Source organism: Nannobrachium achirus (genome assembly GCF_963921795.1).
Source record: "Nannobrachium achirus genome assembly, chromosome: 16".
In the NCBI taxonomy this organism is placed as follows: Eukaryota; Metazoa; Chordata; class Actinopteri; order Myctophiformes; family Myctophidae; genus Nannobrachium; species Nannobrachium achirus.
This window is the reverse complement of record NC_137823.1, coordinates 38,639,024-38,666,465: the sequence shown is the minus strand read 5'-3', so window position 1 is coordinate 38,666,465 and position 27,442 is coordinate 38,639,024. Positions and strand designations below refer to the sequence as shown.

General features: G+C 45.1%; 1 protein-coding gene across 1 annotated transcript; it reads right to left on the bottom strand.

Moving 5' to 3' along the window:
* Positions 1-3,400: 3,400 nt before the first annotated feature.
* dll4 (delta-like 4) lies at positions 3,401-27,149 on the bottom strand. Its single transcript, XM_080744271.1, has 11 exons — positions 27,020-27,149; positions 26,153-26,419; positions 25,402-25,459; positions 24,102-24,368; positions 16,829-16,889; positions 12,564-12,694; positions 10,955-11,124; positions 10,326-10,545; positions 8,878-9,640; positions 5,553-5,661; positions 3,401-3,930 (listed from the first exon to the last, which is right to left on the bottom strand). The coding sequence occupies exons 1-11, from the start codon at positions 27,068-27,070 to the stop codon at positions 3,925-3,927; spliced, it is 2,103 nt and encodes a 700-aa protein (XP_080600397.1). The 5' UTR covers positions 27,071-27,149; the 3' UTR covers positions 3,401-3,924.
* Between the last annotated feature and the right edge of the window lie 293 nt (positions 27,150-27,442).

Sequence of the window (27,442 nt, the reverse complement as noted above, 5' to 3'; positions counted from 1 at the left end):
CGTCCTCACAAGTATAGTAATAGAAATGTGTGCGCGTGCACGTGTGTGTGTGTGTGTGTGTGTGTGTGTGTGTGTGTGTGTGTGTGTGTGTGTGTGTGTGTGTGTGTGTGGTGGGCGTGTCTGGCTTTGTTTCACTACTTCCAGCTTGAGGGGGTGGTAGCCATGGCAACGGATTTGAATTTCAAGCCAATTTAGAGCCAGAGAGAGAGAGAGAGAGAGAGAGAGAGGGAGAGGGAGAGAGAGAGAGAGAGAGAGAGAGAGGGAGGGGGAGAGCGAGAGGGAAAAAGAGAGAGTGGTTCGGAGTTCGCCCAAGGCGTCTTTTTTCAGGAATTATTTCGATTACTGATGCCGTGGCTCGGTTTAGTTTGTTTGTAGTGTACAGTGTGTGTGTGTGTGTGTGTGTGTGTGTGTGTGTGTGTGTGTGTGTGTGTGTGTGTGTGTGTGTGTGTGTGTCCGCCCGTGTGTGTGTAACAGATATGATGTTGTGTGTTAGTTAGGAGAGCAGCTGGTTTGCATCTCATCTCTATTAAGCCTGTTGATAGTTTACCAGAGAACATGTTGGGAAACTGCAGAGCACATTAATAATAACACCTCCACACACTCAAATCCTCACTGATCCTCCTCAGTGTCATGGTCAGTATGATGTCAGTATGATGTCAGTATCATAGTCAGTCTCATGGTCAGTATGATGTCAGTGTCCTTTTCAGTATGATGTCAGTATCCTGGTCAGTATCCTGGTCAGTATCACGGTCAGTATCATGTCAGTATCATGGTCAGTATGATGTCAGTATCATGGTCAGCATCATGTCAGTATCAAGTCAATATCATGGTCAGTATCATTGTCAGTATCATGGTCAGTATCAAGTCAATGGGGGGCTGTACCACCCCTGTATAGAAACACCAGTGTACAGTTAAACCCAGTGGTGTGTTCTAGGATTCTTTTGAGGGCATACTCTCCGTGGCTATTCCTGTGGCCATGGTATAGACGGGTTTCTGGTCCACGTCACGTTTGATTCGGTACCAAAATTAGCCAATGAAACCAGGCTTAACCAGTGCTCCCCAAAACAACAGGTTTGGGGATTGGACGGACTGATTACATGATACAGTCACCTGTGCATTTAGTCTCAATGTTTGTAAACAAGAAACCCGTCTATACGCCAGTGCATAATGCCTATCAGATACGCTACTTTGAAAGGTCCACGAGGGCATACGCTTTTTCTATTTTCTTTTTTTTTCTTCTTTTTCTTTTTCGTCACAGGCGTAGACCCAAGTATCAGGTCAAACAGCACTGGTTAAACCCAGCTTTGTGGGTGTGAATTAATACAAGAGACATGGGGTGATCATTTATACTCTGTTTCATTGTTTAAACACTTCAAAAATAATCTAATTTCCTTTTATCTTCCGTTCACCGAACATCAAAACCAAGAACAGCTTTAGAAGGAATTAAAGTTTTTATTCTTCAGAGGTTTTGGTCCTTATAAATATGCATTATATACAAAATAATATTATAAAACATATAAAGAGCAGTGTGTCGTATTTAAATTAAAACTCTGGAAATAATCATCATTTAAAAAACAAAAAACAAAAACAAAAAGTATTACATTATTGGTTCTGTAGTTTTCTGTATTTAAACTTGTTATAGGCAGGCAATGGTGTGACAGTCCGGTATTTAGGGCTGGGTGATATATAGACATATGACCAAATACCTCGATATTGATATTCTGCCGATAATATCGTACTGTGATGATAAGTAGTTGTGCTTTGCTCCAAAAACAAAAGCAGATCTACCATGCTCACAGCTTGAAGATCTGCTATTTAAAAACACACTTATTTATGGTATCCAAATCCCCAGGGCCAAAGAGTTCAAAACGTGTAATTCTTTATTTGAGAGTATCGGCATTGGATTTTGACTAGTTCAAAAACCGAAAAGTTACCAGAATCACCGCTCATCAGTCAAGAAAACTCTTAGGGCAGGTGCTGGAGGATAATATCAAGGTGAACAAAAGAAGGAAGCAACCGCATACTCAAACCTCTGTGCAAGTATCCAAGAACAGTTAAAAAAAAGAAAAAGAAAGAAAAACTGGATTGGGATCACTCTGAATTCATAGAATTATGTCAGCAAACATTATGTCAATGAGAAATAGAAGTTTGATTAAGCAAATAATTTAAAGGTTTTGAACTCTTGGGCCCGGGTACGAATATATCTAGTCTCATATCACGATAATTATAATATCGATATAGATATATCACCCAGCCCTTGTTGGGACTGTTGTTTGTACGGTATTTCTATTTCTATCGGATCTCTCTCTCTCTCTGCGTCTTGGAGGTTGCTGGCACAACGCTGGGTGTTGCAGTCCTGTGGTTCCTCTCTCCAAATCCCTGTTGATTAGAACTATTTCTCCGCACTGTTTTTTTTTCTCCTCACTTTTTTCTTTTCATAGTGCAAACGATCTGAGGAGAGATGAGGGCTTACTCTTAAACCAGCGCTTCTCAACTTTTAGAGTTCCAGGGACCCCCAGTATGAGTATGTTTTGCATTAGATTAGGCCATCTGCCCCCCCCCCCCCCCCCCCCATTTGACATCTCTGGGACCCCAATCTACACTGTAAAATCTGTGTTAATTGAACTCTGAGAGTGGAACCAAATGGACCAAATTTGGATCCCCTTGTACACTCTCAGAGTTACAGTCCCGTAAAGGTTCCCTTTGAAACCCCTGGTGATCCTCGGAACCCAACGTTGAGAACCAGTGGTTTAAAGCTCGGTTTCTATACTCCAGTGGTTCTCAAAGTGGATTCCAGGGACTCTGTGGGTTCCTTTAGGGGGGTCTAAATGGACCCATACAATTGTGTAACTCTGACAGTGTACAAATGGAACCAAATTTGGTTAAGGGGAGACCTTGAAATTTGAAAGTTTGAGAAACACTGCTATACTCCGTACCGCACAACAGCAGCGCTTGTCGGGAAGAACAAGATCTAAGCATGGTGCGATGGGAGTATAAACTTGCCGTTAGCATTTCAACCCCCTCCTCTCCCCCTCTTTTTTTTAAGGCTTCTAGTGAATTCGGGCTGCATACAGTCTCCACCAACGCACAGAGAATCCATCCTTTCCAGTTTTTTTCTTGCCCCACGCACGTCCGAAAGTCTGAACTTTTGGGGTCGGTCGTTTTGGGTGGTCGGTCGAGCACTCGTCCCGACTTCTCTGAACTTCTTGCATAGCTGGTGAAGCTGTGCGGGAGTAGTGTGTGTGTGTGTGTGTGTGTGTGTGTGTGTGTGTGTGTGTGTGTGTGTGTGTGTGTGTGTGTGTGTGTGTGTGTGGGTAAGAACGGGGCGACAGGATTGGTTCGGTGGTTCAAATTCAGGCACCTTGTTGTTGTTTTTGATTGGTTGGCTGTCAGTGTCAGCATTGATTATCACACAAAAAGGCCAAGGTCAAACTATCAAGGGATTCCAACAAAAAAAAACATCCTCTGTCCGAGTGTCCAATGTCCAGGGACAGTCAGTTTAAGATGCACTGCTTGACCGACGCTCCGTCAGTCCGTCAGTCTGCCTGTCTGTCTGTCTATGAGTCCAATCGACCGTTCCGTCGGTCGACGAATGTGCTGCATACAAACGTCTGCGTGTGCGTACGCCGTGTGTATTTGCGTTATACAGTACATGGCGTTTACAAACAGCCGGTAGGACATTAAGTTTTAATTTCTTGCGTCGTCCATCCTCGGGGCAGCGCTTGACCCTGTCCACTCCCCCTTGACCGCTGTGCTGTCCCTCCAGTTCTGTTCCAGAGCAGCAGTGGACGTCTAAAAACCCGCCTCCAGTCTCCTGTCTGTCAGCGTCTGTAAACAATCCAGAATGTAGAGATTCTGTCCCTCGATTGTGTGTGTGTGTCTCTTCTCGCTACTTCCTCCCCGTCGTCGGGCCCGAACCGTGGTCTATACCTGGAATGGAAAGGAATTGTTTTGAATTAAAAAAGAACAGGGTTTGATAAAAGAACAACTGCACTCACAAATAGAAAGTCTGTTAGAGTATTTAATATGCCGCAGCAGCAGTCACAGGACACGTTTTGTCCTTTTGGCCTTTGTCAGCGTATCAATCAAACCTTTTTGAAGTGATTAAAAACAGGGTTCTCACATAACATTTTACCCCAGACGTATATATATTTTATGTAATAAGTCTTACAGAGTCTTATGGCATAACAAATTGGTTTAGTGTCCATGTAACTAATGTCCAACTGATGCAGACTTCAGGGAATCTAAAATACTTTACAATGTACTTCATGGAAATAATTACTCATGAAAATCAGTCCAGGTCTGTAATTAGCGATGCAAAAATGCATGTTTGGGGGTTTTATGAACACAGTATTATACATTATATTCACAACTTTTCCAAAACATTCTCTTAATTCCAAACCATTTCAAGGCCTGGAAATAACTTCTATCTCATATCCTTATCCAGGAATTTTCACGACCCTGAGAAACATGTTAAAACAGCGTTCAACCTGGCATCGGCTATCTTCATCTCGCAACAGCCGTCATACGACAAAGTATAAACTCAGCCTTAAGTACTTAAAAATATGCTAGACAGTAAAGCGATGAAAGATTTTTGGAAAGTGCTATTTCAGGACGTATAGCCGCCGCCATTGTCGTTATTCTATTTAGCTTGGAGGAGCCTTTTTTGTCCAAATTCCAGTCAAAGTTCCACTTGGTTAAAACACGACACCTCAGAGACCCAACGGAGCCAAACATATGCGCAAAATCTACTTTGGTTCAAAGTTCAGGTCATCAAATTGTCAATATAAAAAATAGCCACAAAATGCCCCCTTCATTAAAAAAAGAAAGAGAAGAAAAATAGTTTACAGAAAGCGCTTCTGGGCCCTGGGGGTCTCTGACGCAGCGGAACCGGTCAGTCTACCAAACACGTCACCTGCCATAAACAAACAGCTCATCGCTGTCATACAGAAACCTTGTATCTCACTTCAACGAACGCCCTATACATCTTCGTACTAGACTAGTGTTGTGCAAAAATAGCCAATCTACAAGCTTGTAGATATGATTTGAGGCTATATGTAACGGTTGAAAAGTATTAACTAATTATTAATTATTAAAAGCTTAGGTTCTTTTTTTTCTGGACAGTTTTAGAACCAAAAAAAAAAAAAAAAAAAACTAACAAAAAAATATCGTTGGGTGTCGGGTGGAAATGTCCAAAACTGTTCGTTTTGTATTTATCATTCAAAAAATGACTTAAAACAGGCCTAGTGACAATAGCTGATCTACAAGCACACAACGCCTCGCACCGCGAGGCGTTGTGTGCTTGTAGATCTGCTATTTTCACTAGTTTTGTGCGACAGTCTTGTATGATGAAGCATGGCTTTACTTTACGAAAAAAAACATACAAATTAGAACATTTTGGAGATACAAGGTTTCTGCCACCCTCGGCGGCGTCATCCAAGGTTTCCGCCGGCCCAGCAGATGAGCATGACATGATGATGACATTCCTCCAGATGAGAGACACATGGTGAAGGCCGACGGTGATGAAGATGTTGTGTGTGTGTGTCTCTTACCTCGGTTGCCATGACGCACTCCCTCCTCTCCTCCGCTATAACAAACACCGACTGGTAGACGGAGTCTCTGGGGGAGCATATTGTTGATATCCTACACTCCGGCTTTTCACTGCAAAAGCACAAATCAAACGGAACCACATATGCGTTAAAACATCCTCTCCAAACTGGAAGCACATGGCAGAGCTATGCATTTGAGGTTTCAGTGTGTGTGTGTGTGTGTGTGTGTGTGTGTGTGTGTGTGTGTGTGTGTGTGTGTGTGTGTGTGTGTGTGTGTGTGTGTGTGTGTGTGTGTGTGTGTTGGAGTGTACTTGTATTGCTATTCTTGTGAGGGCCTAAAATGTACTCTCAAAGTGTAATCTCAGTATTATTTGAGAAATGCACTTTTAAGAGGACAATTTGCCTGGTCCTTCTCACAAGAGAAAGGGCAGTTTTATGACAAAAAAAATAATTTAGGCTTGGAAGAGTTAGGGTTAGTGCCGATTGCAGATGCACACTCCACCTTTAGAGACACATTTATTTCGGTTCGGTCCAGGGAGTCACAAAATCTCTGCAGCACCAAACAGCCGAATTAATGATGGTACCCGCCCCCAAACCCCTGAAAGATATATCGTAGTTTAACTTTAGACAGAGCCGAACCGAAATAAATTCAGCTCTAAAAGTGGAGTATGCATCAGCCCCCTTAGAGTTAGGTTTAGGCATTTAGAGATTAGGTTTATGGCTTTTGGGTCAGATTTATGCCTGGTTTATACTTATTTACGTGCCGGTGCCATGCACCCGAAAATAGCAGATCCACAAAGCACAACGATTTTTGGTTTAGGGTTAAAGAGAAATCTGTAAAAAATGGCAAATCTCCACCTTAAATGCTGAAGTCCTCCCAAGTATATTAATACAAATATGTGTCTGTCTGTCTGTCTGTGTGTGTGTGTGTGTGTGTGTGTGTGTGTGTGTGTGTGTGTGTGTGTGTGTGTGTGTGTGTGTGTGTGTGTGTGTGTGTGTCAGTGTGAGGGGGGGGGGGGTATAACAAGGCAATTGTCTAATGTAAACTGTGTCGGTCAGCGCGGAACAATGCGAGGGGTCCCCCACATCGAGATGAAGGCGGCTGGTGTTTGTTAGAGACATGTCTTTAGAGAGTGGGTGTTGCTGTGTGTTCAAGACCACATGAACCCAAGCGTCCCCCCATTCTGGGCATGGATGTCACAATAGGCAGAAACATTCTGCAGTACATTTCCCTGTACACCAGATCTCAAAGAAACGGTGACTGAGGGGTTAGGGGTTAGCCCAACAAAGACAAAGTGCAATAATAACTATATGTATTTGTCTACAAAAGGTCATGGACAGATTCACAATTAGTGCAATATCACTTATATACTGATAACCCATTTGGCCGACCAGTTGAAACACTTTAAAGCCTTTTTATCAGTTTGATTCTGTGCATATAGACCTGTGGGGGATCCCAGTCAACCTAGTTTATAGGGTACATGTGGTTTAAAGAGTTCTGACTTATGGGACTCATCATGTCCCTCTGCACACTCAGCGTTAACTATTGTCACAGTCGGGCACAAACCTCTGTAGTTCAGCTTTATTATTTCTTTCTGTAATAAATCAGTGCTATTGAACACCCTTTATGTCTGTGTGTGGGTTTTACAAATACTGAACCAATGACATTTATTAAAAAGCACATCTGACTAAACCTCTCAACTCTATGGGATCCACAAACTGTCAGTCAAACCACCAATCTCCAACTGATTCATTCTAATCCAGTGTTTCTCAAACTTTCACATTTCAAGGTCTCCCCTTAACTCTGACAGTGTACAAAATGGAACAAAATGGACCTGTTAGGGTTCATTTGGTTCCATTTGTACTCTGTCAGAGTTACAGACTTGTATGGGTCAATTTGGACCCCCCTTAACACGTTGCAGTCCGAAATAGAATGGTGGTTGGTAGATTAGCCGTGAAATTTCTATTATTGTATTGTGATCTGAGACATAATATTATGTTTATAAACATGACCCCGCAGCCCCTCCATCTTGAACAGCGCCGCTGTTTTTTCTTTTTTTTTCCCCCCCAGGCCAGTAACTCACCATGATTTTCTCGATCTCCGTTGGGATAGAATGGGGGTTTTGGCCGATCGTCGATGTCCCCGTGCGTTTCGCGTGCGCGATCCTTTCACGTAAATGTCCCCGCAAATAGTCCATGTGTGACTGAAGAACAGAACTGAAAAGTTTCGCTAGCATAGCCCCAAGCATGGCTGCAGGAGGAGCTCGAGTGTGTAGACAGTAAACGGATGGGTGGAAGGTGCCTTGGAGAAGGAGAGGCGCTGACGTCACCTCTGCTTCATGCACGGTCTGCATGAGCCATCAGTGCACGAGTGGTGACTAGGGAAGGTTAGACGATCGCCGATTTTCGGATCAAAAGCTTTTATTCCGGTTTTAAAGACAAAGTCCGGGAATAGACGGCCTGGCTGAGAGTCCCTGGGGGGATGTGCGATATAGTACGGTTTTAACATTAAGGGGCCCCCCTTGGCTTAGAAGGTGTTAAGGAACCCACAGAGTCCCTGGAATCCACTTTGAGAACCACTGTTCTAATCAATGATAGACCTCACGTAACAACTATCTGCACATTCTCTGGGCAAAAACCTCTCCAGTTGGATTTGGCTAAAGTGATGAATATAATGCAAGATACGTGCAAGTCTCTGACAATAAAGTCACAATACCAACCTTAATGAGGCAGTGGGCCTATTGTGTTGTTATTGTTTTTGTTTTTTTCATTTCCTGAAAAGTTAATATCTTTTTTACCTAACAACACTGAAGAATGTTACTGTGTAGGAACTGTATATAGTACAAGATGGAAGATGTATTTTTAGATGTTTTATATAATTGTGCAAAGCTATATTTAAGCTTTTTCAACATTTTTGGATGATGTTTTTCAACTTATTTGATTCTAACCATTTTTCTGACCAAAGAACAACTTCCTATTTAATACTGCATTTATCTTTCAAAGACATAAAGAACACTGCAGCTCTCCTCTTTTGCTTTTTTTCCCATGGAAGATATTATGTAGTGTTTCTCCAGGCCACTGAATGCTTCATTGTCTAAACTGCGTGATGTGTGTGTGTGCAGTACTGTGTATGCACACTCACACATGCGCACATGTGAAGTAAAAGGAAGTGCTTCAAACAATTTGTTCGCTCCATACATTGTACGAGCGAACAAATGTACAGACCCCCTTTCCTGCCTTCACAACAAACAGGAACACGATGTTTAAAGTCATATAATGTACATTTATTTATCTGATGGCCGACGAGGAAAAACAAACTCCCTCTTACCTGTACATTCTACTCAAGGGCACTTTGTCTTCTAAACACTTGTCGTAGATTAGACTTTTATCCCCCTGCGACTTCTTGTCGTCCGTGGTGAACTCTTTGGGCTTGGAGTTGTACGAGTCCAAGTGGTAGTTTTTGTGGATAAAGTTCGACTTCTCCGAGTCGGTGCAGTCCACCTCCAGGCCCACCTTGTGGTTGGTGTTCTTCAGCTGGGAGGCCGGAATCAGGTTGTCCCGCTGCGCGTTCGACACGTTGTTCATGGTCTCGGCGTCGCCGCCGCCGCGGTCCCGGCCGTGCTGCCGGTGGATGTGCCTCAGCGCCAGGCCCACCATGCAGAGCAGGATCAGCAGCGCCACCAGCCCCACGGCCAGCGACACCGCCGCCCACTGGAAGCCGTCCTGGGCCTCTCCTCGTGGGGACGTCACAGGGATGGTGACGGAGGCCAGGAACTCGCAGCGGGGGCCCGCGAACCCGGCGGGGCAGACGCAGGCGGGCGGCGGCTTCCCGGGCCCGCCGCCGCCCGTGCAGACGCCCCCGTTGAGGCAGGGAGTGGGCGCGGAGCACTCGTCCAGGGAGCGGTCGCAGTTGCGCCCGGCGAAGCCCGGTGGGCAGACGCAGGTGTAGTCGTTGATGCCGTCCCGGCAGGTGCCGCCGTTGAGGCAGGGGTTGCCGGCGCACTCGTTGATGTTGATCTCGCAGCGCTGGCCGGTGAAGCCCGCCCGGCAGCTGCACACGCGCATCCCGCCGTGGATCACGCACAGGCCGCCTGCATGCGGAGAGAGAGAGAGAGTTAGGGGGACGTTCTCAATCGGTTGACTGCATTTCTTCTTGTTATTATAGGCAATAAAATGTTGCAAACATAACGAACGATAGCCTAAATAGTCAGTCTACAAGCTCTCAACACATTGTACAACAAAGTGTAAAACAGATTACCTTTTCAATGAATCTAAAAATCTATCAATAGAATAATCTCTAAGAAAATAATCTATAGTTGCAGCCCTTGACTGCACAAACCAAAAAAGGCAACGAGAGCAACCGGACAAAAGCTGTCGGACAACAGAGAATTAATACCCACACAAATCCTAACAAGCAAACAAATTAAGTAATTCTACAAACATCTCCCAATGACACCCATCCACTGCCCTCCGGTTAAGATCCACCTTGGGTATTTTTTCCATCTCATATTCACCCTGCGTACCAAAATCACGGCGTACAGGGGTGACACAAGACAGTGGACCGCCGTGACAAGTACGATGTGTGGTGTGTTTACACGGAGGACAATAGACACCCAGTTCCCAGCAATTCCTGTTGTTCCTCCACCACTTCCAGTTCCAGCAGGAAGTTGGGGGAGGAAGCGGAAGTTCAAATGGGGGGAGGGGGAGGAGGAGGAACTAGAGGAGGAAGCCTGATAGTACTCAAGTACACTGTACAATTCTACTGTACAAACGTACCGTTGGCGCAGGGAAGCGAGGTGCACTTGTCCACTCTCTTTTCACAGTTGAGGCCGGTGTAGCCGCGGGGACACTCGCACATGTAGCTGTGGCCGTTGTCCTTCTCCCGACACCGTCCCCCGTGGAAGCACGGCGAGTCGGCGCACGTCAGCAGGCTGTGCTCGCAGTGAGCGCCCTCGAAGCCGTCCACACACGAGCACATGTAGCCAGTGTCCAGGTTCTGCAGAGAGGAGAGGAGAGGAGAATTAGTTAGCCTGTTGAAAAACGTGTAGTTAATCGAACTAATCGACTATGTCGATTCCAAAAAATTATATTCTTTTGGGGAAAAAGCCTGAAATGTCTACCCCTCCAAGAAAATGTATGATCCATAAGTTCACAAACTTGTAGATCAGCTACACCGATGTAGGTTACAGTATGTGTTAATCTGACAAATCGATAGGCTATATTTGATTATAAAAAGATCAATAACAACTTTGTCGCTTTGATCCTCTAATCCCCTAAAAAAAAATCAATTATTCGATTAATTGAAAAAGTAATCGAAAGAATACTCGCCAAGAAAATAATCAATGGTTGCATGCAGCCCTAAATGTGTTTTAGTCTGCCTTTTCATTCGTCTGTCCGTCACTCACCGTACACAGTCCTCCGTTCCTGCAGGGGTTGCTGTCACACTCCTGCATCTCCAGTTCACAGTTGACTCCGGTGAAGCCGGGCAGACACGTGCACGTGTAGCTGCCCTGCCCCGTGTTCATGCACGTGGCTCCGTTCACGCACGGGCGGTGGTGGGTGCAGAAGTTCAGGTCTGGACAGAGGGGAGAAAAATAATGACATTTTTATTTCACCCACTTCCTTACACCTATAAAGTGACAATAGTCACTAATAAAAGTTGATTGCGATTCTGAGTGCGTTTACGACATCCAAACAAGTGGTTGTCAAATGTATTAATTAATAGTTAACTACTTCCTCCCAAGGGGGAAATTCAGTAACCCAGCTGATTTGCTGCCCACAAGGAGCTCGTGAGCAATTAGGGGTTAAGAGTCTTGCTCAGGGACACACATCAACATTGCTACCCTGCCCTGGAATCGAGCCATGGAAAACCAGGGGCTCTGGTTCCCCAGGCGGGCTCCCTAACCATTCAGCTACACCGCCCCCAAATTTCAAGGACCCCCATTACAGAACCCTTTTTTATTTTTCGTAAATGAATGCCCAACTTGATCATATAGCGTCACACAGAAGTATCAAAAGTAGCACATCCACAAGTGTTGAGCTTGTAGATTTGCTACTCTTGCTATTTTTTTTAATTAAATCCTGAAAAGTAACAGTATTGGATATATGAGGTTTTCACCCGACAGAGACTAAATGGAACCAAATGAACCTGAACGGGTCCATTTGGTTCCGTTTGAATGATCTCAGAGTTACAGAACTCTTTTTAATGGTCCATTCGTAACCCATCAGGGGGTCCCTGGTGGACCCCACTTTGAGAACCACCAGAACAGGGCTGTCGTGTTTACATTCGTTTACAAACAAACCGTCAGCCGCCAACCCAAACCACAGGCGGAGAGGTTGCATCTAAACATTTAATTTAAATCAGGCCGAGCTCCTCCATCCCTGTAAACTTGTGGTTTCAAAAGAATGACATTGGATTGGATTGAACTTTTCTTTTTTTTTTATCCCAAGGGAACACCGTACAAATACAAATAGTTATACTATACTAGACTAGTAGTATTCTACTTCTACTATTGATAATGAGCTAATATTAATAATCAATAACCTTCTAGTCTAGTGTCAGTCAGTGGTGGAAATACATTTACTCAAGTACTGTACATAAAGTGGAAAACAAACAAGAATACCAGCCTAGGGTGTTGTTCCCCTTTAAATAAAGTTTACAGTCTGATTATATGGTTGTTAAAGGGGCCATTCTACATAAAGAGTCCTTAAGTAAGTATATATTGATGCCAATACCTTGGTACTTTTGTTCAAACAATAGTGAAAAAACACCGCTCATCTGCCAGTAGATTTAGGTGAGATGCTCAGGCATCTGAAGAAGGCCTGAAGAAGGTCTATGACCCAAAGCTTGCACTTTGTCTAAACTGAAGATAAAGAACTTGGATTTTGCACAATTTTGAGTGTGCGGAGGCTCCCTTTAAAATTTCTTCTTACTTTTGCTCAAACAAAAACCTGGAGGTGAGACTTGTTCCACTTCTAATCAGAGTTGTGTGAGTGTAGTTGCTGCTGCCATACCTTGGTCACAGAAGAGGCCTCCCCAGCCCTCCTGACAGTTGCACTGCCACGGCTGCTGGCATGTGCCGTGCTTACAGGCCGGGTACTTCTTGCACTCATCACAGAACGTCCCCTGCCAGCCTTCTCGGCACCTGAGGGGGCGACAAAAACACAACAGGGCCGTTATTAATCATCACCCTCCTTCACACAGTGAGGTCTTTGTCGCGTTCCTTGAATGCATTATTGTTACGTGCCACCACCAGACCCCGCAAAAACCAGAACCTCGAGTGAAGTCAGCGAGCCGTGTGATTGGTCGGCGTCGAGGAGGGCAGACATGTTGTCTGTAGCTTTTACGGCGTCGTTATGATCTCACAAGACCACAGTCCCCTTGAATGTCACGTCAGTCCGCCAATCAATTGACCACATGCTTTGGTAGCCGCTTGGTACAGCCGCGGACTGGCTGCTTACAACAGACCAGTAAATGCCCGGTGCCCACACGCATCCATTCCCCCGGTAATTATTACAAACCGTGTGCCCAGCCACGGAGGCTTTGAGCGATATTTCATTTTAGCAGCACACACTTTAACTGTCATCTTTGGTTCCGGTGGGGGTTTCTTTTTGCCCCAAAAGCCTCTCTTGGCAAAGAATGACTTGTTGAAAGTACTGTGGCCGTGCATGCATGGGAACAGAAGATATTTGCAGTGTCGGCATTTAGTGCAGTTTGTGCATGTGTTCAATGTATGGCTTAAAGATTTGGGGGCAAAATGTTACGCAGGTAAAAAAAAACATGTGTTCTTACAGAATGTCTAACTTCTATACATTCTGTGAGGAGGAGGGTGTAGGTGATTTGTTTTTGTAAAAAAAAAACGCACAAAGATCAATTTAAATTTGATAGTGTTCCAGTTCCAATTCTCACGTATCATATTTTGTTTTTGCTATGTTTCATCACTTCCATTTTCACATCTTGCACGAGTTCTCTCCTGATTGGATACCAATATATCGCAACCTGAAAATATATACTTTTTGTTTCAGAGCTGGGGAGACATGGAGAGAGATCCCCGTTACTGAACAAACACTCCACAGCAAAGATTACTATGGGAATACAGAACTATTTCACACTTATCCTAACAAAAACATATCGCTGTGAGGTGCCGTTTTGGACGACAGCTAACTTTAGAGGAATCTGTCTTTAAGGCTTTCTTGGCAGTGGTTCTCAAAGCGGGGTCCCCCGGGGGGGTCCCCAGCTAAATTAGCTGCTATAACATCACAATCATTTGAACCACTTTACACATTTATACTGTACGTTGGCTATTAAAACTACAAGCTCACACAGCGTGTCACTTCGTGCCGCACTGAGAGCTTGTACATGAAGTCAATCATTTTATGACCTGCGAAGTCTCCACTACCTCCTATACCAGAAACTTCAAGGTCTCCCCTTAACTCTGACCGTGTATAAATGGAACCAAATGGACGGTTCCATTTGTACACTGTCAGAGTTACAGACTTGTATGGGTCCATTTAGACCCCGCTAAAGGAACCCACAGAGTCCCTTGAATCCACTTTGAGAGAAACACTGTCCTCTACTGAATGACAGCCCAGTCATCAAATCATTACCTCAGGAATGCAACAAAAACGAAACAAATCTTTGTGAATTCAAGGCTTCGTGGGGTGTGTAACTGATAAGAGAATCCGTCATTTTTTAGGGGGGGTTAACGTCTCCTTTTAGTCCTTGACATGAACAGGTTTTGAGAACCAGTGGCAGTAAAAGGAGTCTGTCAAAATGGGTCCCGGTTCTCACGTTTCCCCCCCAAATGAAACCCTACTCTCAGCGGGGTGGTTAGCGGTGTCACCCGGGCTCTGCAGGGCGGAGGAGGAGGAGGAGGAGGAGGACGACGCAGGGGTGTCGCACCAAATCCTGGGCCCTGGGTACTTTAACTATTGAAAAATAGCAGATATACAAGCAAAGAGTGCCGCTCACAGCTTGTAGATCTGCTATTTTTTTTTAATTGTGAAAATTTGTGCAAGTCTTTGAATATTTCATATCCTTCTAAGGTTTTTTGAAAAACCTATGTTTCTATGTCAGTGGTGCTCAAACCTTTTCATGTGAAGGACCCCCAAAATGATATGTATTTGGCCACGGACCCCCATCTCAAAATATTTAGTTCCAGGGACCCCCCCCCCCCCCCCCCCCCCCCCAGAAGCAAAATTTGAGTTACAAATGTTCCAAGATTCCAAGATTTGCACACATTTTCACGACTTGAAAAATACAAGCTGTGCAGATCTACAAGCTGCGCATGCCGCGCTGTGAGCTTGTATATCTGCTATTTTTCAATGGCTAAAGTATAAAATAATTCCAGGCCCCTCCACCTTGGGCCCTAGTAACTCAGTCCCACTTTCCCCCCCTCGTGACGCCCCTGCGTGTCCCCATGTCTTGTGTCAAGAGACGAGCAGAGACGTGTGGGACAGCTCTGGGGCGTCGGGGAACACTAAAAGGGCCTTAACCTCATTCTCGGGGCGGATTTAAGGCGGCGATAATGACGGATTTGCGCTTTTTTGGAAAAAGAAAAAGAGAGAGCGATTTCTCACGGAGATGAAGGGAGCGAGCGTTGCTAGTTAGCTGGAGGGAGGGAGCGAAAGAGAGAGAGAGAGAGAGAGCGGCGGTGGACAGTATCCAAGTACATTTACTGCAGTGCTGTAGTTAAGTACTTTACGTGTGATTTTGTATTTGAACACTGAACAATTCATAAACTAGTAAATCTATAGTAACTTATAACTAAAGTGTCCAAATAATTGTCATGGACTAAACCAGTGGTTCTCAAAGTGGATTCCAGCTACTCTGTGCGTTCCTTTATGGGGGTTTAAATGGACCCATACAAGACTGTAACTATGACAGTGTACAAATGAAACCAAATGGACCGATTCAGGAGTGGTAATTTAGCCTCAAACCTTTTGAAAAACGTTTTTGGGACATAAACAATATGACATAAATACTTTTTAAATGCATGGTGTATCACCTTTAAGGGGGGTTCAAATTGACCCATACAAGTCTGTAACTCTGACAGAGTACAAATGGAACCAAATAAACCCTAACGGGTCCATTTGGTTCCATTTTGTACACTGTCAGAGTTAAGGGGAGACCTTGGAATGTGAGAGTTTGAAAAACACTGGACTAAACAGTACAATGATGCCTCTGACATGGAGCAGAAGTTTGAAGTATCGAAGAATTGACACGCTCAAGTTAAGTAAAAGTGCCTCAAAGTTGTACTTGAGCAAGTGTACTTAGTTACTTCCCAGCGCTGCGAGCAGGAAACCCGAGACGTGGAGAAGTGAGTGATACAGAGAGAGAGAGAGAGAGAGAGAGAGAGAGAGAGAGAGAGAGAGAGACAGAGAGAGAGAGAGAGAGAGAGAGAGAGAGAGAGAGAGAGAGAGAGAGAGAGAGGCCGGGGTGAACCCTGACCTCTCCCTGATGAACAACACACACTCTCCGGTCATGAGAATGGCTGGTGTTCAATCAATCCAGACGCTGCGCAGCGCGCTTTGACAACCCAATGAAAACGGACATGCACACTGAAAACCTGCTCCAGAATGTGTGTCTCACTCACACGCATCCATGCACGCACGCACGCGCGCACGTACATGTATTACTATACTTGTCAAGACATAAGCGTATTAATAAGGCGATTTTATGAATGCCATTTGTATTTTTTGGGGGTCTTTTCTTTGACGCAAAGCCTAAAGCCAAAAAAGAAAACTGCTGATCTGCTATTTTCCAGACCGGTGTGAAACCAAGTACTAGCTACTAAACTAATAACATCAGGCATGACCCTAATGTCTAAACCTATAACGTCTAAATGCTTAATCTTGACCCCAATCGGAATCTTTCCTGACTGTAATTCTGAACTCTAAACATAATGTTTTAAGCAGAAAACAACTATTTCTCTTGTGGGCACCAGGAGGACTGTCCTCACAAATTGTCACAATGTCTATTTCAGAAATGCTACTATACTGTACTAGTGGGGACAACTAAGTATAGAAATACTAGCCCACGCACACACACACACACACACACGCACACACACACACACACACACACACACACACACACACACACACACACACACACACACACACACACACACACACACACACACACACACACACACACACACACACACACACACGCTCTCTCTCTCTCCACGTCCAGTTCCCAGACACACGACCAACACCCATTTCATCGCTTTGTGCGGTTGTTTGTTTTTGTAACGTTTTCTTTTTTCTATACTTACACACACTCGCCAGGTTTAGAGCAGTTCCCGTTGCGCTCGCTGCAGCCTTCCAGACAGATAGCTGTAACACAGAGAGAGAAAAAACACACGCTGAGGTCATTCCAAACGCTCTCCAGGCCCAGAGTCCATGGGTGTCGCACCAAATTCTGGGCCCTGGGTACTTTAACTATTCTTCAAAAAATCTTCAAAAAATCTACAAGCTCACAGCGTGGCACCGAGGGCCGCGCAGCGAGCTTGTAGATCTGCTATTTTTGAAAAATCGTGACATTTTCTTTGAATATTTCAAAGGTTTTTTGAAAAACCTATGTTTCTATGTGAGTGGTGTCCCAAAATGATATGTATTTGGCCACGGACCCCCATCTCAAAATATTTAGTTCCAGGGACCCCCCCAGAAGCCAAATTTTAGCTACAAATGTTCGCTTAAAAAATACACATATTCAAAGATTTGCACATCTACAAGATTGCAGCGCAGCGCCAAGCTTGTATATCTGCTATTTTTCAATAGCTAAGAATAATTAAGGCCCCTCCACCTTGGGCCCTAGTAACTCAGTCCCACTTCTCTCCCCCCCCCCCCTTGTGACGCCCCTGCCAGAGTCTCACAGCCATGACGTGATTTAACCGCGAGTTGCTGAGCATGACAGACAAAAACAAACCATGCAAATAATAAAAACACCTGTGATGATATCAAGATATCAAGTTCACTTTTCACAGGCCTCTGTAATCTACACAGTAAAACCATTTATTACCAGTTAAAAGAGTCATTTAGAGTAGCCAATTACTCTTTCACCCCCTTTTTCTAGTTGTTATTCCAATGAATTCCTCCCCAAACACGTCTGTGTTGACACTGCTGCTGTATCCTACTGGCTCACCTGCCAGTGAGAAGCCACCACTCCTTCGTCCTACTCCTCCCGCCCAACGCTCCCTGCTGACAGGTGCCGCCCCAGCCCGTACTGTAAGAGTACTGTACATGCAATGGCCGATATCACCATCCCCGCCCGGCTTCCCTCCCCCGAACACGAGCCAATTGTGTTCGCCTAGATCAGTGGTTCTCAAACCTTTTTTAGGCCGTGACCCCCAAAAAATAAACATAATATGAACTGGGGACCCCCATCCTGACAAGCACTTGGAATTGTAGGTATTACATTTAATGTGACTCGGTTCCACAGATAAATATTGTGAAAATAGCAGATCTACTGTAGTAGATCTGCTATTTTCACAATATTCGCCTCTTGCTTACTTAATACTTGACAGTTTGGCCAGTTTGTTATTAAAACGGTCTTGAAAATCCTTAAATTGTCACTTTATAAATGTGCAGATAGCCTGTATACACGTATGTTGATTTGTTTACAGTTGAGTGAGACATTTTTTTTTTTACATTAAGCTAATCACCTGGGGACCCCACAAAATAATTTGGGGACGCCACCTGGGGTCCCGACCCCAAGTCTGAGAACCACTGGCCTAGATGCTCGACACCATCGGTGGATTTCAGCCCTACATTTACAGTAAATGGTAAATGGTGAATTTATATAGCACTTTTCATCCAGAGCACTTTACAACGTGCATTACATTCACCCATTACATGTAACCCTGTGAAGGCACCGACCTGCTCATCGGGAGCAGTTAGAGGTTCAGTGTCTTGCTCCCGGATCGATCTGGGAACCTTCCGTTTCCTGAAGCGGCCGCTCCACCTCCTGAGCCACTGCCGCTCCTCACTGAAGCTCACTATAAGGCAGTGGTTCTCAACCTTTTCAGGCCGCGACCCCCAAGATTATCATATTTTAACTGGGGACCCCCACCCCGATGAGCACTAAGAGTTGACGTATTACATGTTGTATAACACAGTTCTATCGTGAAAATAGCAGATCTACATGCTCACAACGCCTCGCAACGCGAGGCGTTGTGAGCATGTAGATCTGCTATTTTCAAAATGTCTGCCTCTAATATCTGACAATTTGGCCAATGTTTAACTTGTCATTTTAGATGTATTAAAAAGTCCTTAAATTGTCACTTTATAAATGTGCATATACTATACACTTAAATCTTATGTTGGTTTGTTTACTGTTGAGAGAGAAAACAATGTTTCATATTAAACTAATCATCTGGGGACCCCTCTGGGGGTCCTGACCCACAGGTTGAGAACCACTGCTATAAGGCACCATTTCTGTCTACTCACTGTGTCTCATTGGTGGGCTGTGGACAGTTCAGAAACCTGCCTACCAATCGGCAAGCTCAACACGCTTGCAGATCTGCTACTTTTGCAGTTTCTTTTTTTACTATTTGACTACCTGAAAAGTAAAAGTTTTGGACATGAGGTTTCAACCCAACAGACGATATGCTGTATAAACTGTACACAGTCTGTACAACTGTACACGCGGAACGGAGCGAGCAGGTTGGCACCCAGGCTACAGAATAAAATAAATAAGGACAAAATCACAACGGTATGATATATGTAGTATTACAGTATGGAACCAGTCTCCCCCATGTAACCACAAGCACACACACACACACACACACACACACACACACACACACACACACACACACACACACACACACACACACACACACACACACACACACACACACACACACACAGGGACGGTTTACGTTTCATTGTATTGTAATTGCGCTGTAAAGCCACTCTTGGCGGTCAGTGCCTAAACAGCAGGGTACAGAATACGTCCATTCTGCCATTAATAGCCTACACCTGTTTTAAGAGCCCAACCACCGCACTGGAGGAGGTAGGATTCACCGAAGCCCTTCAGTCTGGGGGTCTCAACTTTCCTCAGAAGCACTAAACGAATCATTTGATCTACACCTGCCCTAGCCCACCCGTCACACCCACCCACCACCACCACACCAGCTGCCACGCGGGAAAGGGCTGACGGTTAGGCTTGTTTGGGGCTTTTAGCCGAGGGTCTGCAATGGCCAGTGGTCTCCTTTAGCCCGCACTTGTTATTAAAGGAGTACTTCACCCCCAAACAAATGTCTTTTCAGTTACTCAGTATTGTAATTAATTGAGAGTGGAGAATATTTGATGATAAAATTGAAGACAACAACATTCAACATCTTTTGACGTCTTATCTCATATCAGGGATTTAGTGGGCCTGCTCTTCTGATGCAGTGGGGTTACGATTACACCTGCCACACATGAGCATGACACACTGAAATCACACTGCTGTGTCACTTCCTTAATGCATGGGCCATTTTGCATAATAAATAGCTGCTTTTACATTTGGTAATGTAAAAGTATGTTTTGAAACCAATACTTCTGCACCTTTCTTTTTTTCTCAAGTAGAATGTTGAATGCAGGACTTTCACTTGTAACAGAGTATAGAGAGTATTACTGGTGCTTTTACTTATAGTACTTGTTTGACAACTGGGTGCAGTGGTTCCCACACATTGTCACATCATGCACGGACACCTATCTGAAAAGATGTTATGCCAGGGAGGGACGCGAATATGAGAAGAAAAACAAAAACTAATTACAAAAACAGCCTTTCGAAAAGCCATAAAATGAAATAGGGCATGAGTGTTCAAACTGTTTGTCATTTTGCTACGGGGGGAGGACCCTCTGGAATCCCCTCAGGGACCGCCTGGGAGGGGCGTCCCCAGACCCCCTGCACATTGAGAACCACAACCACTGCACGCATTTCAATCACCTGAGTTTCAGGTGTGTCGCTCGCCGTCCCGCCCTGGGACACGGGGCAGCACTTAATGGCAGCTGTGAGCGGGGCTGTTGTGACAGTGACACTGTATTCGGGGAAACCAGAGAGGCGACTGACGGTAAGCGGCCGGTTTAGCCCTTAACAGATGCTCGCTCTCAATAGCAGACAGCTGTCGCCATTGTTGTTCTGTGGGCCCGCGAGGAGAAAACCGTGTTTGCAGCTGCCGCTATTAATGCCGCAGTCGCAGCTACAATAGAGCGGGGACTCTAATAACAAACATGGGTGGCGCGTGGCGCGGTAATAATGCCGCGATTAACCTTGGCACGAGCCGCACCTATGAATGCACGCTCTCACACCAGGATTAAATTACCAGGGCACGCGCCGAGTGTGTGTGTGTGTGTGTGTGTGCGCGCGTTTGTGTGCGTGTGTGTAGTTGGGTTGCAACTATCAATTCTTTTCTAAGCGATTCTATCAATTACCTTTTTGAGGGGGTAATATGTATTACAAAAATAATAATAATCAATTACATTGATTATTTCGATTAACTGTTGCACCCTGATGTGTAGTAGAGAGAGAGAGAGAGAGAGAGAGAGAGAGAGAGGGATGGAGAGAGAGAGAGGGGGGGGGGTACACAGTCCAGAGTAATGCACAGCCAGAGTGAGACTCAGAGGAAATTACAGTGTCTGACGGAATCCTCATTTATCTTGCGTCGTGTATATTTTCTGTAGTCGGCGACGATTGATGCGCCTGTAATTGCCCGCACCACGTGAGCCCATCTGGTTAGAATTTGGCGCCACGGTCAAAATAGCACGTGCCAATTTGTCATTCACCCGCGGCCTGACACTGATGACAGATCCGCCGTAGTCTTGTGCGGTTCGCATCCGCCACATGGTAACTATTACACTCACGGTGTCCCCTTCCTTCCAATCTACGGCTTTGATTCATCTAGGGGTTTTTCCCGGTGAGAATTCGGGGACCCGGCGTGGTGTTTTTGTCGAAACCAAATGGCAACTGGCCTTGTTACTGACTAGGAGCAGTGGTTGGTGGACAAAGTGCACATACTTGAGGAGGTGTATTTTGTTGCTGTCGGGCAGAAACCTCTTATCTCCATATTCAAGGTTTTTGTGTTTTTTCGTACAAGATCATACTACAAAAGCATCTAAAGTAGCAGATGCACAAGCTCGAACAAGCTTGTAGATCTGCTACATTTGCTTCAGTTTTAGACATATGAGGTTTCCACCCGACAGAGACGATTTGTATGTTTGGATACTATCTTTCAACTCCACTACATTTCAAAGACAAATATTGTACTTTCGACTTTGCCTGGATAATGTAAGCTAGGTAAACCCTATTTCAAATATAGTGAAAATACAAACGGCAATTCTACAAGCGCACAAAAGTGCAATATTTGCCTCTGAGATGTAGTGGAAGTTGATGGTTAAAGTGTCCAAAAGGATTACAGATTACCTTCCCACCACTGCTTAAGGAGCCCAATTCAAAGCTGTCCAAAAACGTGTGTGTGTGTGTGTGTGTGTGTGTGTGTGTGTGCGTGCGTGTGTGTGCGTGTGTGGCCAAAGGATCTGGCCCGGTTGTGTTTGCATCCGTTGTCATGCTAAAAACCCAGTCTGCCCCCTCGACCCCTCGAAAACTCAATGACCGCTCGCAGACCCGGCGCCAATTACAGTATACTCCTCCAATTATACAATAATTTCTACCAAATCCAACGGTCTCCGAAAATGACACCCCTGTGATGCCACAATTACACAGCAGCCCTGCCAGATAGCGCTGTCATGTCTGGCCACGGCACTAAACATCCTGAGGCCGCGGGCTCTCTCTCTCTCTCTCTCTCTCTCTCTCTCTCTCTCTCTCCCTCTCTCTCTCTCTACGGAGGGACTTCTAATCAGGAAATACCTAGAAGTCGTCCCATAATATAACGTCAAGAAGAATCCTCAACTGTTGCTATGATGCAACGCTGACAAACCGCCAGAAACGTATACAGTACATACTCTCAAGAACAGACTAACTGAGCTCCAGTTAAGTGAAAATGACCTTTTCTTTGACGATGGCTGGACAGATTGCTGACATAGAAACATAGGTTTTTCAAAAAACCTTAGAAGGATTCAAAAGACACTAATAGAATCGGGTCAAAATTCTAATTTTCACGATTTTTCAAAAATAGCAGATCTACAAGCTCGCAGCGCGGCACTCGGTGCCGCACTGTGAGCTTGTATATCTGCTATGTCCAGAATATACAGACGCTAGGATTCGTGTGGTTAAAATGTCCCTTCTCTGCACGCAACATCCAAATGCACTGTCAGGTACGGGCTGAGTTCTTTTTTTTTAAATAAAAACACATCAGCACAACATGATCTGCAGGGTGCAGCTCCAACCGACAACACATTTAAACATGATGATGTTGAAGAAGGGCTGGACAAATATGGACAAAATCAAGTACCAGGATATTTGACAAAACCTTCTATTAAGGTTTCACAAAATGCCAATAGTAATCATCAATGCCTATATAAGTGGAAAAGGCAAATAATAGAATCAATTTCACTTTAAAACCAGGACAGAAGTCAAGACAACACTTATCATCACCATATCACGTTATTACAATATCCAACGACATCAAGTCTCCTATGGTGACATGGATGCCCAGCCCTGTATCATCATTAGGCCAGCACCAGGTCACAGCAGCTCCAAGCAGCCGAACTCAAACATGACAGTCAGCAGAGACACTGGAACCACAGAAAGTGAGAGAGAAAGGCCCGGGTTCTTGACCGACACACAGTCAGCCATGCAGGCCAGCAACGCGTGACGGCTGATTTTCACGCTCTGTCATACGATTGTGTTGCAAGCTCTGAAAACAGCTGATCCACAGAAAAGCTCACAATGCTGTGCTGCGTCCCGCCACACTCGCGGGTCAGCTATACTCAGACGGCAGACCACCACCACCACAGAGACTGAATTGGTCAGCACCAGCAAACTGTCAGACTAAACGTTTGAAACAAGAACATAATTGACATAAGATGCTGTTTTTTGGAAGAACATTTAGTTTTCTCTGTTCACTACACTTCAAATATAGAAGAAGTGTGACTCCAAAGTCCTATTGTGTGTTGTCTCTGTCATGTGGAAACCTTGTGTGTCCAAAACTGTTACTTTTCAGGATTCAAATTCATAAGTAGCAAAAGTAGTAGTTTCGAGCTTGCGGATCTGCTACTTTTAATGAAATTCACGAAAAAAACACACAGTCACGACATTGAGGGCATGACATTCTGTGCATATTGTGCCGCCCCCGGCTTGTCACGGGGACACGCATACCCTCCTGCAAGGCAACTAAGTTTCTTTCCTGTAGGACGGTGTTTCGCAAACTTTCATACTTCAAGGTCTCCCTTTAACTCTGACGGTGTACAAAATGGAACCAAATGAACCCGTCAGGGTTCATTTGGTTCCATTTGTACACTGTCAGAGTTACAGACTTGTATGGGTCAATTTAGACCCCCCTAAAGGAACCCACAGAGTCCCTGGAATCCACTTTGACAACCACTGCTGTAGGAAACCACTACGTCCGATGGAAGTACAAGTTGTTGGTAGAAGTTGCTTACGTTCTTCACAGTATTTGCCCTTCCAGCCGGGCAGGCAGGAGAGGTGGCCGTCGCGGGTGCAGGTGTAGTGGCCGAAGCGGTCGTCCCGCGGCGTGCACTTCTTGGAGCAGCTCTCGCCGTAGTAGTTGTCGTTGCAGATGAAGCGGTACGCGTAGCGCAGCTCCGTCTGCACGCCCGCCTGCGTGTCCTGGGACCACTCGGTGCCCACGCTCAGCTGCCTCTGGATGGCAAAGGAGCTGATCAGGAACTCTGGGTTGTTGTTGGTGTCTGGAAAGGAATAAAAATGCATGACAGGGTAGAGATATGGAGGGATGGAGAGAGAGAAAGAGATGGAGAGAGAGAGAGAGAGAGAGAGAGAGAGATGGAGAGAGGGGGCAGGGGGAGAGAGCGGAAAGGGGACAACATTTATGCAAATTAGTGGGTTCCAAGATTCATTTCATTTCTTTAAATTAAAAGATTCTGGCTTGACTACACATAATATCATTGTAGTCCGGTGAAAACCTACTGTATGTCCAAAAGTCTTACTTTTCAGGATTTAAATAATAAAATAGCAGATCTACAACATCGAGCTCTTTAGATCTGCAATGTATGCTACTTTTGTGTGACACTGTAGCATGACAAAGTAGGGCGTTCATTTAGGACGAAAAAAAGAAACTAAATACGGAGCTACGCCGACAGCAACGATATCGTGTCTTCTTGACTTCACCCCGAGTCGGATGCGTGATTTAAAAAGCCATCCATCATTACTTATATAAAGAAATCTGCCAACTAGGAAAAGCTGCATCCCTTATCAAAGCCCATACAGCTCCAGATGAAAGATAAACTAAAGGTTGAAATTTCCTCTTTTCTTTTCCGTCAGCAAAAACATTCCCAGGCCCCTGGTCCTTCTCTTCCAAAGGGCGGAACAGAGCAAGGTGTAAAATACAGGAAAATGTAGTCAGGGCTTTTGGCAGGCTCCGAGCATTCTCACCAAAGCCCAGCTAGGCTTTCCCACGCCAAAAATAAACCAAAGGAAGTTCAATTGTGTTGGAGAATAAGAATGAAAAAAGAAAAGAGGTGCACTGAGAGGCTCACAACAAAGGGGCTCAGAAAGGCGTGAAAATGTGTGCGTTTATGAACAAGAAGCACCTGGTAGCCATAAAGAATCCACGTTGAGTGATTAAGTGGTATTAGATAGCCCAAATGTTTGCTTTTTTGCTCAGTGAAATTGTGCAATTGTAAATTAACTCTAGACAGGTCCCAAGAGGTGAAATGTGCAGTGACGGCGCCCTCTTGTGGCGTAACGTTTCCCCCCACTTACCTACAGGTAGACTTTCATATGGGGAATGCCACGCTTCAATTATCAAGGAAAACGAGCCCTGAGGGAAGAAAGAAAACATTTAGTTACCATATGTAGCCCATATTTAACCGGTTTATTGTTTTATTCATATTCTGGACTAAACTAATTACAGGCCCAGGTGTTTTCTCATTGTGCGGGATTTGTTTTGGTCTAGCCTACTAGACCAGTCTAATATTAACGACATAATGCATAGTGGATTATTGCAGTGCACGATATGTGTATTGCACTGGTTCTCAACTTGAGGTCCGCGTACAAATGGAACCAAAATGGACTCGTTAGGTTTCCATTTACGCTCTCCAAGTTAAAGGAGCTTTCCTTGAGGGTTTTAGCCTCAGAGAGGGGGGATAGGGGGAGTGTGCATCAAATGGGGGTCCGTGGCCTCATCCATGCAAACTAGGTGAAAAGAAAAAGGTCGAGAATCATTGGTTTTAGGTTTTATTGTCGTGCTGCGGGTTGAAACTGACTCGCAATCCAATCCGTTTGTCGACAGGAGCGTTACCTAATGATGATGGATTATCACGGGGAGCAACGGTGCGCTCCCAAAAAGCGCACCATGGGCTCCTCTCTCTAGCTTTCGCCCTCTGTCTCACTCTCTCCCTCTCTCTCTCTCTCTCTCTCGTCCTAAGATCACGGCTGAGCCTTAACAACAATAACAACACGAACTGATGATGGAAGTTGTGGATTAATAGCGATTCATACAAAAAAATCTTACCGGCCAGCCGAAGTTGAACGGTAACCGAATGGGTCTTTTGAACGTTCCAACCGCCGTGGCGCTGAAAGAGTTTGCGCCCAGCACCGGTGTCATTGTACTCCCAAAGATGCAGTCTCCCGGCGACACCACCGCCTGGTAGTTCTTCAGGCACACCCGAAAGAACGTCCTGCAGCTGGGGCCGGGCGTGCACGCGTGGCCGTTGGCCAGCAAGCCCCGCTGGTTCTTGAACTCGTGCAGGTCCAGCTCGAAAATCCCCGATCCAAATACCTTAAATAATAATGTTTTTGTTGTATTATTAAAGGAAAGGAGTAGTTCTCAGCCCCAAAATGACTTTCCCCTCTCTATCAATTAGGCCTACTCACCCCATGCCCATGGAGACTTGGATTCATGGATAATTTTTGGGTTTTTGTCGCATTCCTAAGCCAATAATTTGATTATAATGTAGGCTACCCCCTATTGATTCCGGGTCTCCATCCGGAATCAATGGGGGTACATTTATGCGACAAAAACAAAAACAAAAAAATATCCATGTACATGAACAACACATTCAAGACATTTTTGGTGCTATAGGATTGTGATTTGTATGTTTTCCCCATCTTTTTGTCACTTGCATGGTAGCGGACACACGCACACGCGCGCGCGCGCGCGCACACACACACACACACACACACACACACACACACACACACACACACACACACACACACACACACACACACACACACACACACACAGTAGCAGGGACCCCCCGGTCGGGGGGGGGGTCCCTGCTACTGTGTGTGTGTGTGTGCCCGTGTGTGTGCCACTGGCACTGCCCCCCCACCGTGCATGTGACAACACACAGATAGCTACCACAGGCTCTCATACCTGTGCTATCAGAGTGGTGCTGAACACCGTGAGCGTCAACCAAGCTGCCATCCTCCCTGTCGCTCCTCCAGCGCGACCGCTGTCGCCGCTGCGCCACCAACACAGCCTAACGAATAAAAATATCTCCAAATAACACAAAAATAAATAAAATAAACCTTCCTATTCCAAAAGTATTTCACACACACACAAAAGAAAACGTGTATAAATCCTTCTTCTTTTTTCTTATCCCCACAAAATATTTCCTCTTGCGTTTCCTCCAAAGATCTTCCCAAGTTATCCAAATGGGGGAGTGGAAGAAAATTATCCAAGAAGTCTTGTCTTCTTCTGTGTCCTCCTCCTCATCAGGCGCGGAGAAGGTGTCCTGTGCACGGAATCGTATTATTATTATACTCCACAGAATGGTACTGTTGTAGTGCTCGTCGA

What these genes read in the sequence shown, in the direction of transcription:
- dll4 (XM_080744271.1), bottom strand. Translation starts at nt 27,070, where the DNA reads ATGGCAGCTTGGTTGACGCTCACGGTGTTCAGCACCACTCTGATAGCA. An exon ending in AGGCCTCTTCTGTGACCAAG is followed by an intron (nt 11,125 to 12,563) that starts GTATGGCAGCAG and finishes CCCTCTGTCCAG; the next exon opens with ACCTGAACTTCTGCACCCAC. An exon ending in CCCTTGAGTAGAATGTACAG is followed by an intron (nt 5,662 to 8,877) that starts GTAAGAGGGAGT and finishes GTGCTTTTGCAG; the next exon opens with TGAAAAGCCGGAGTGTAGGA.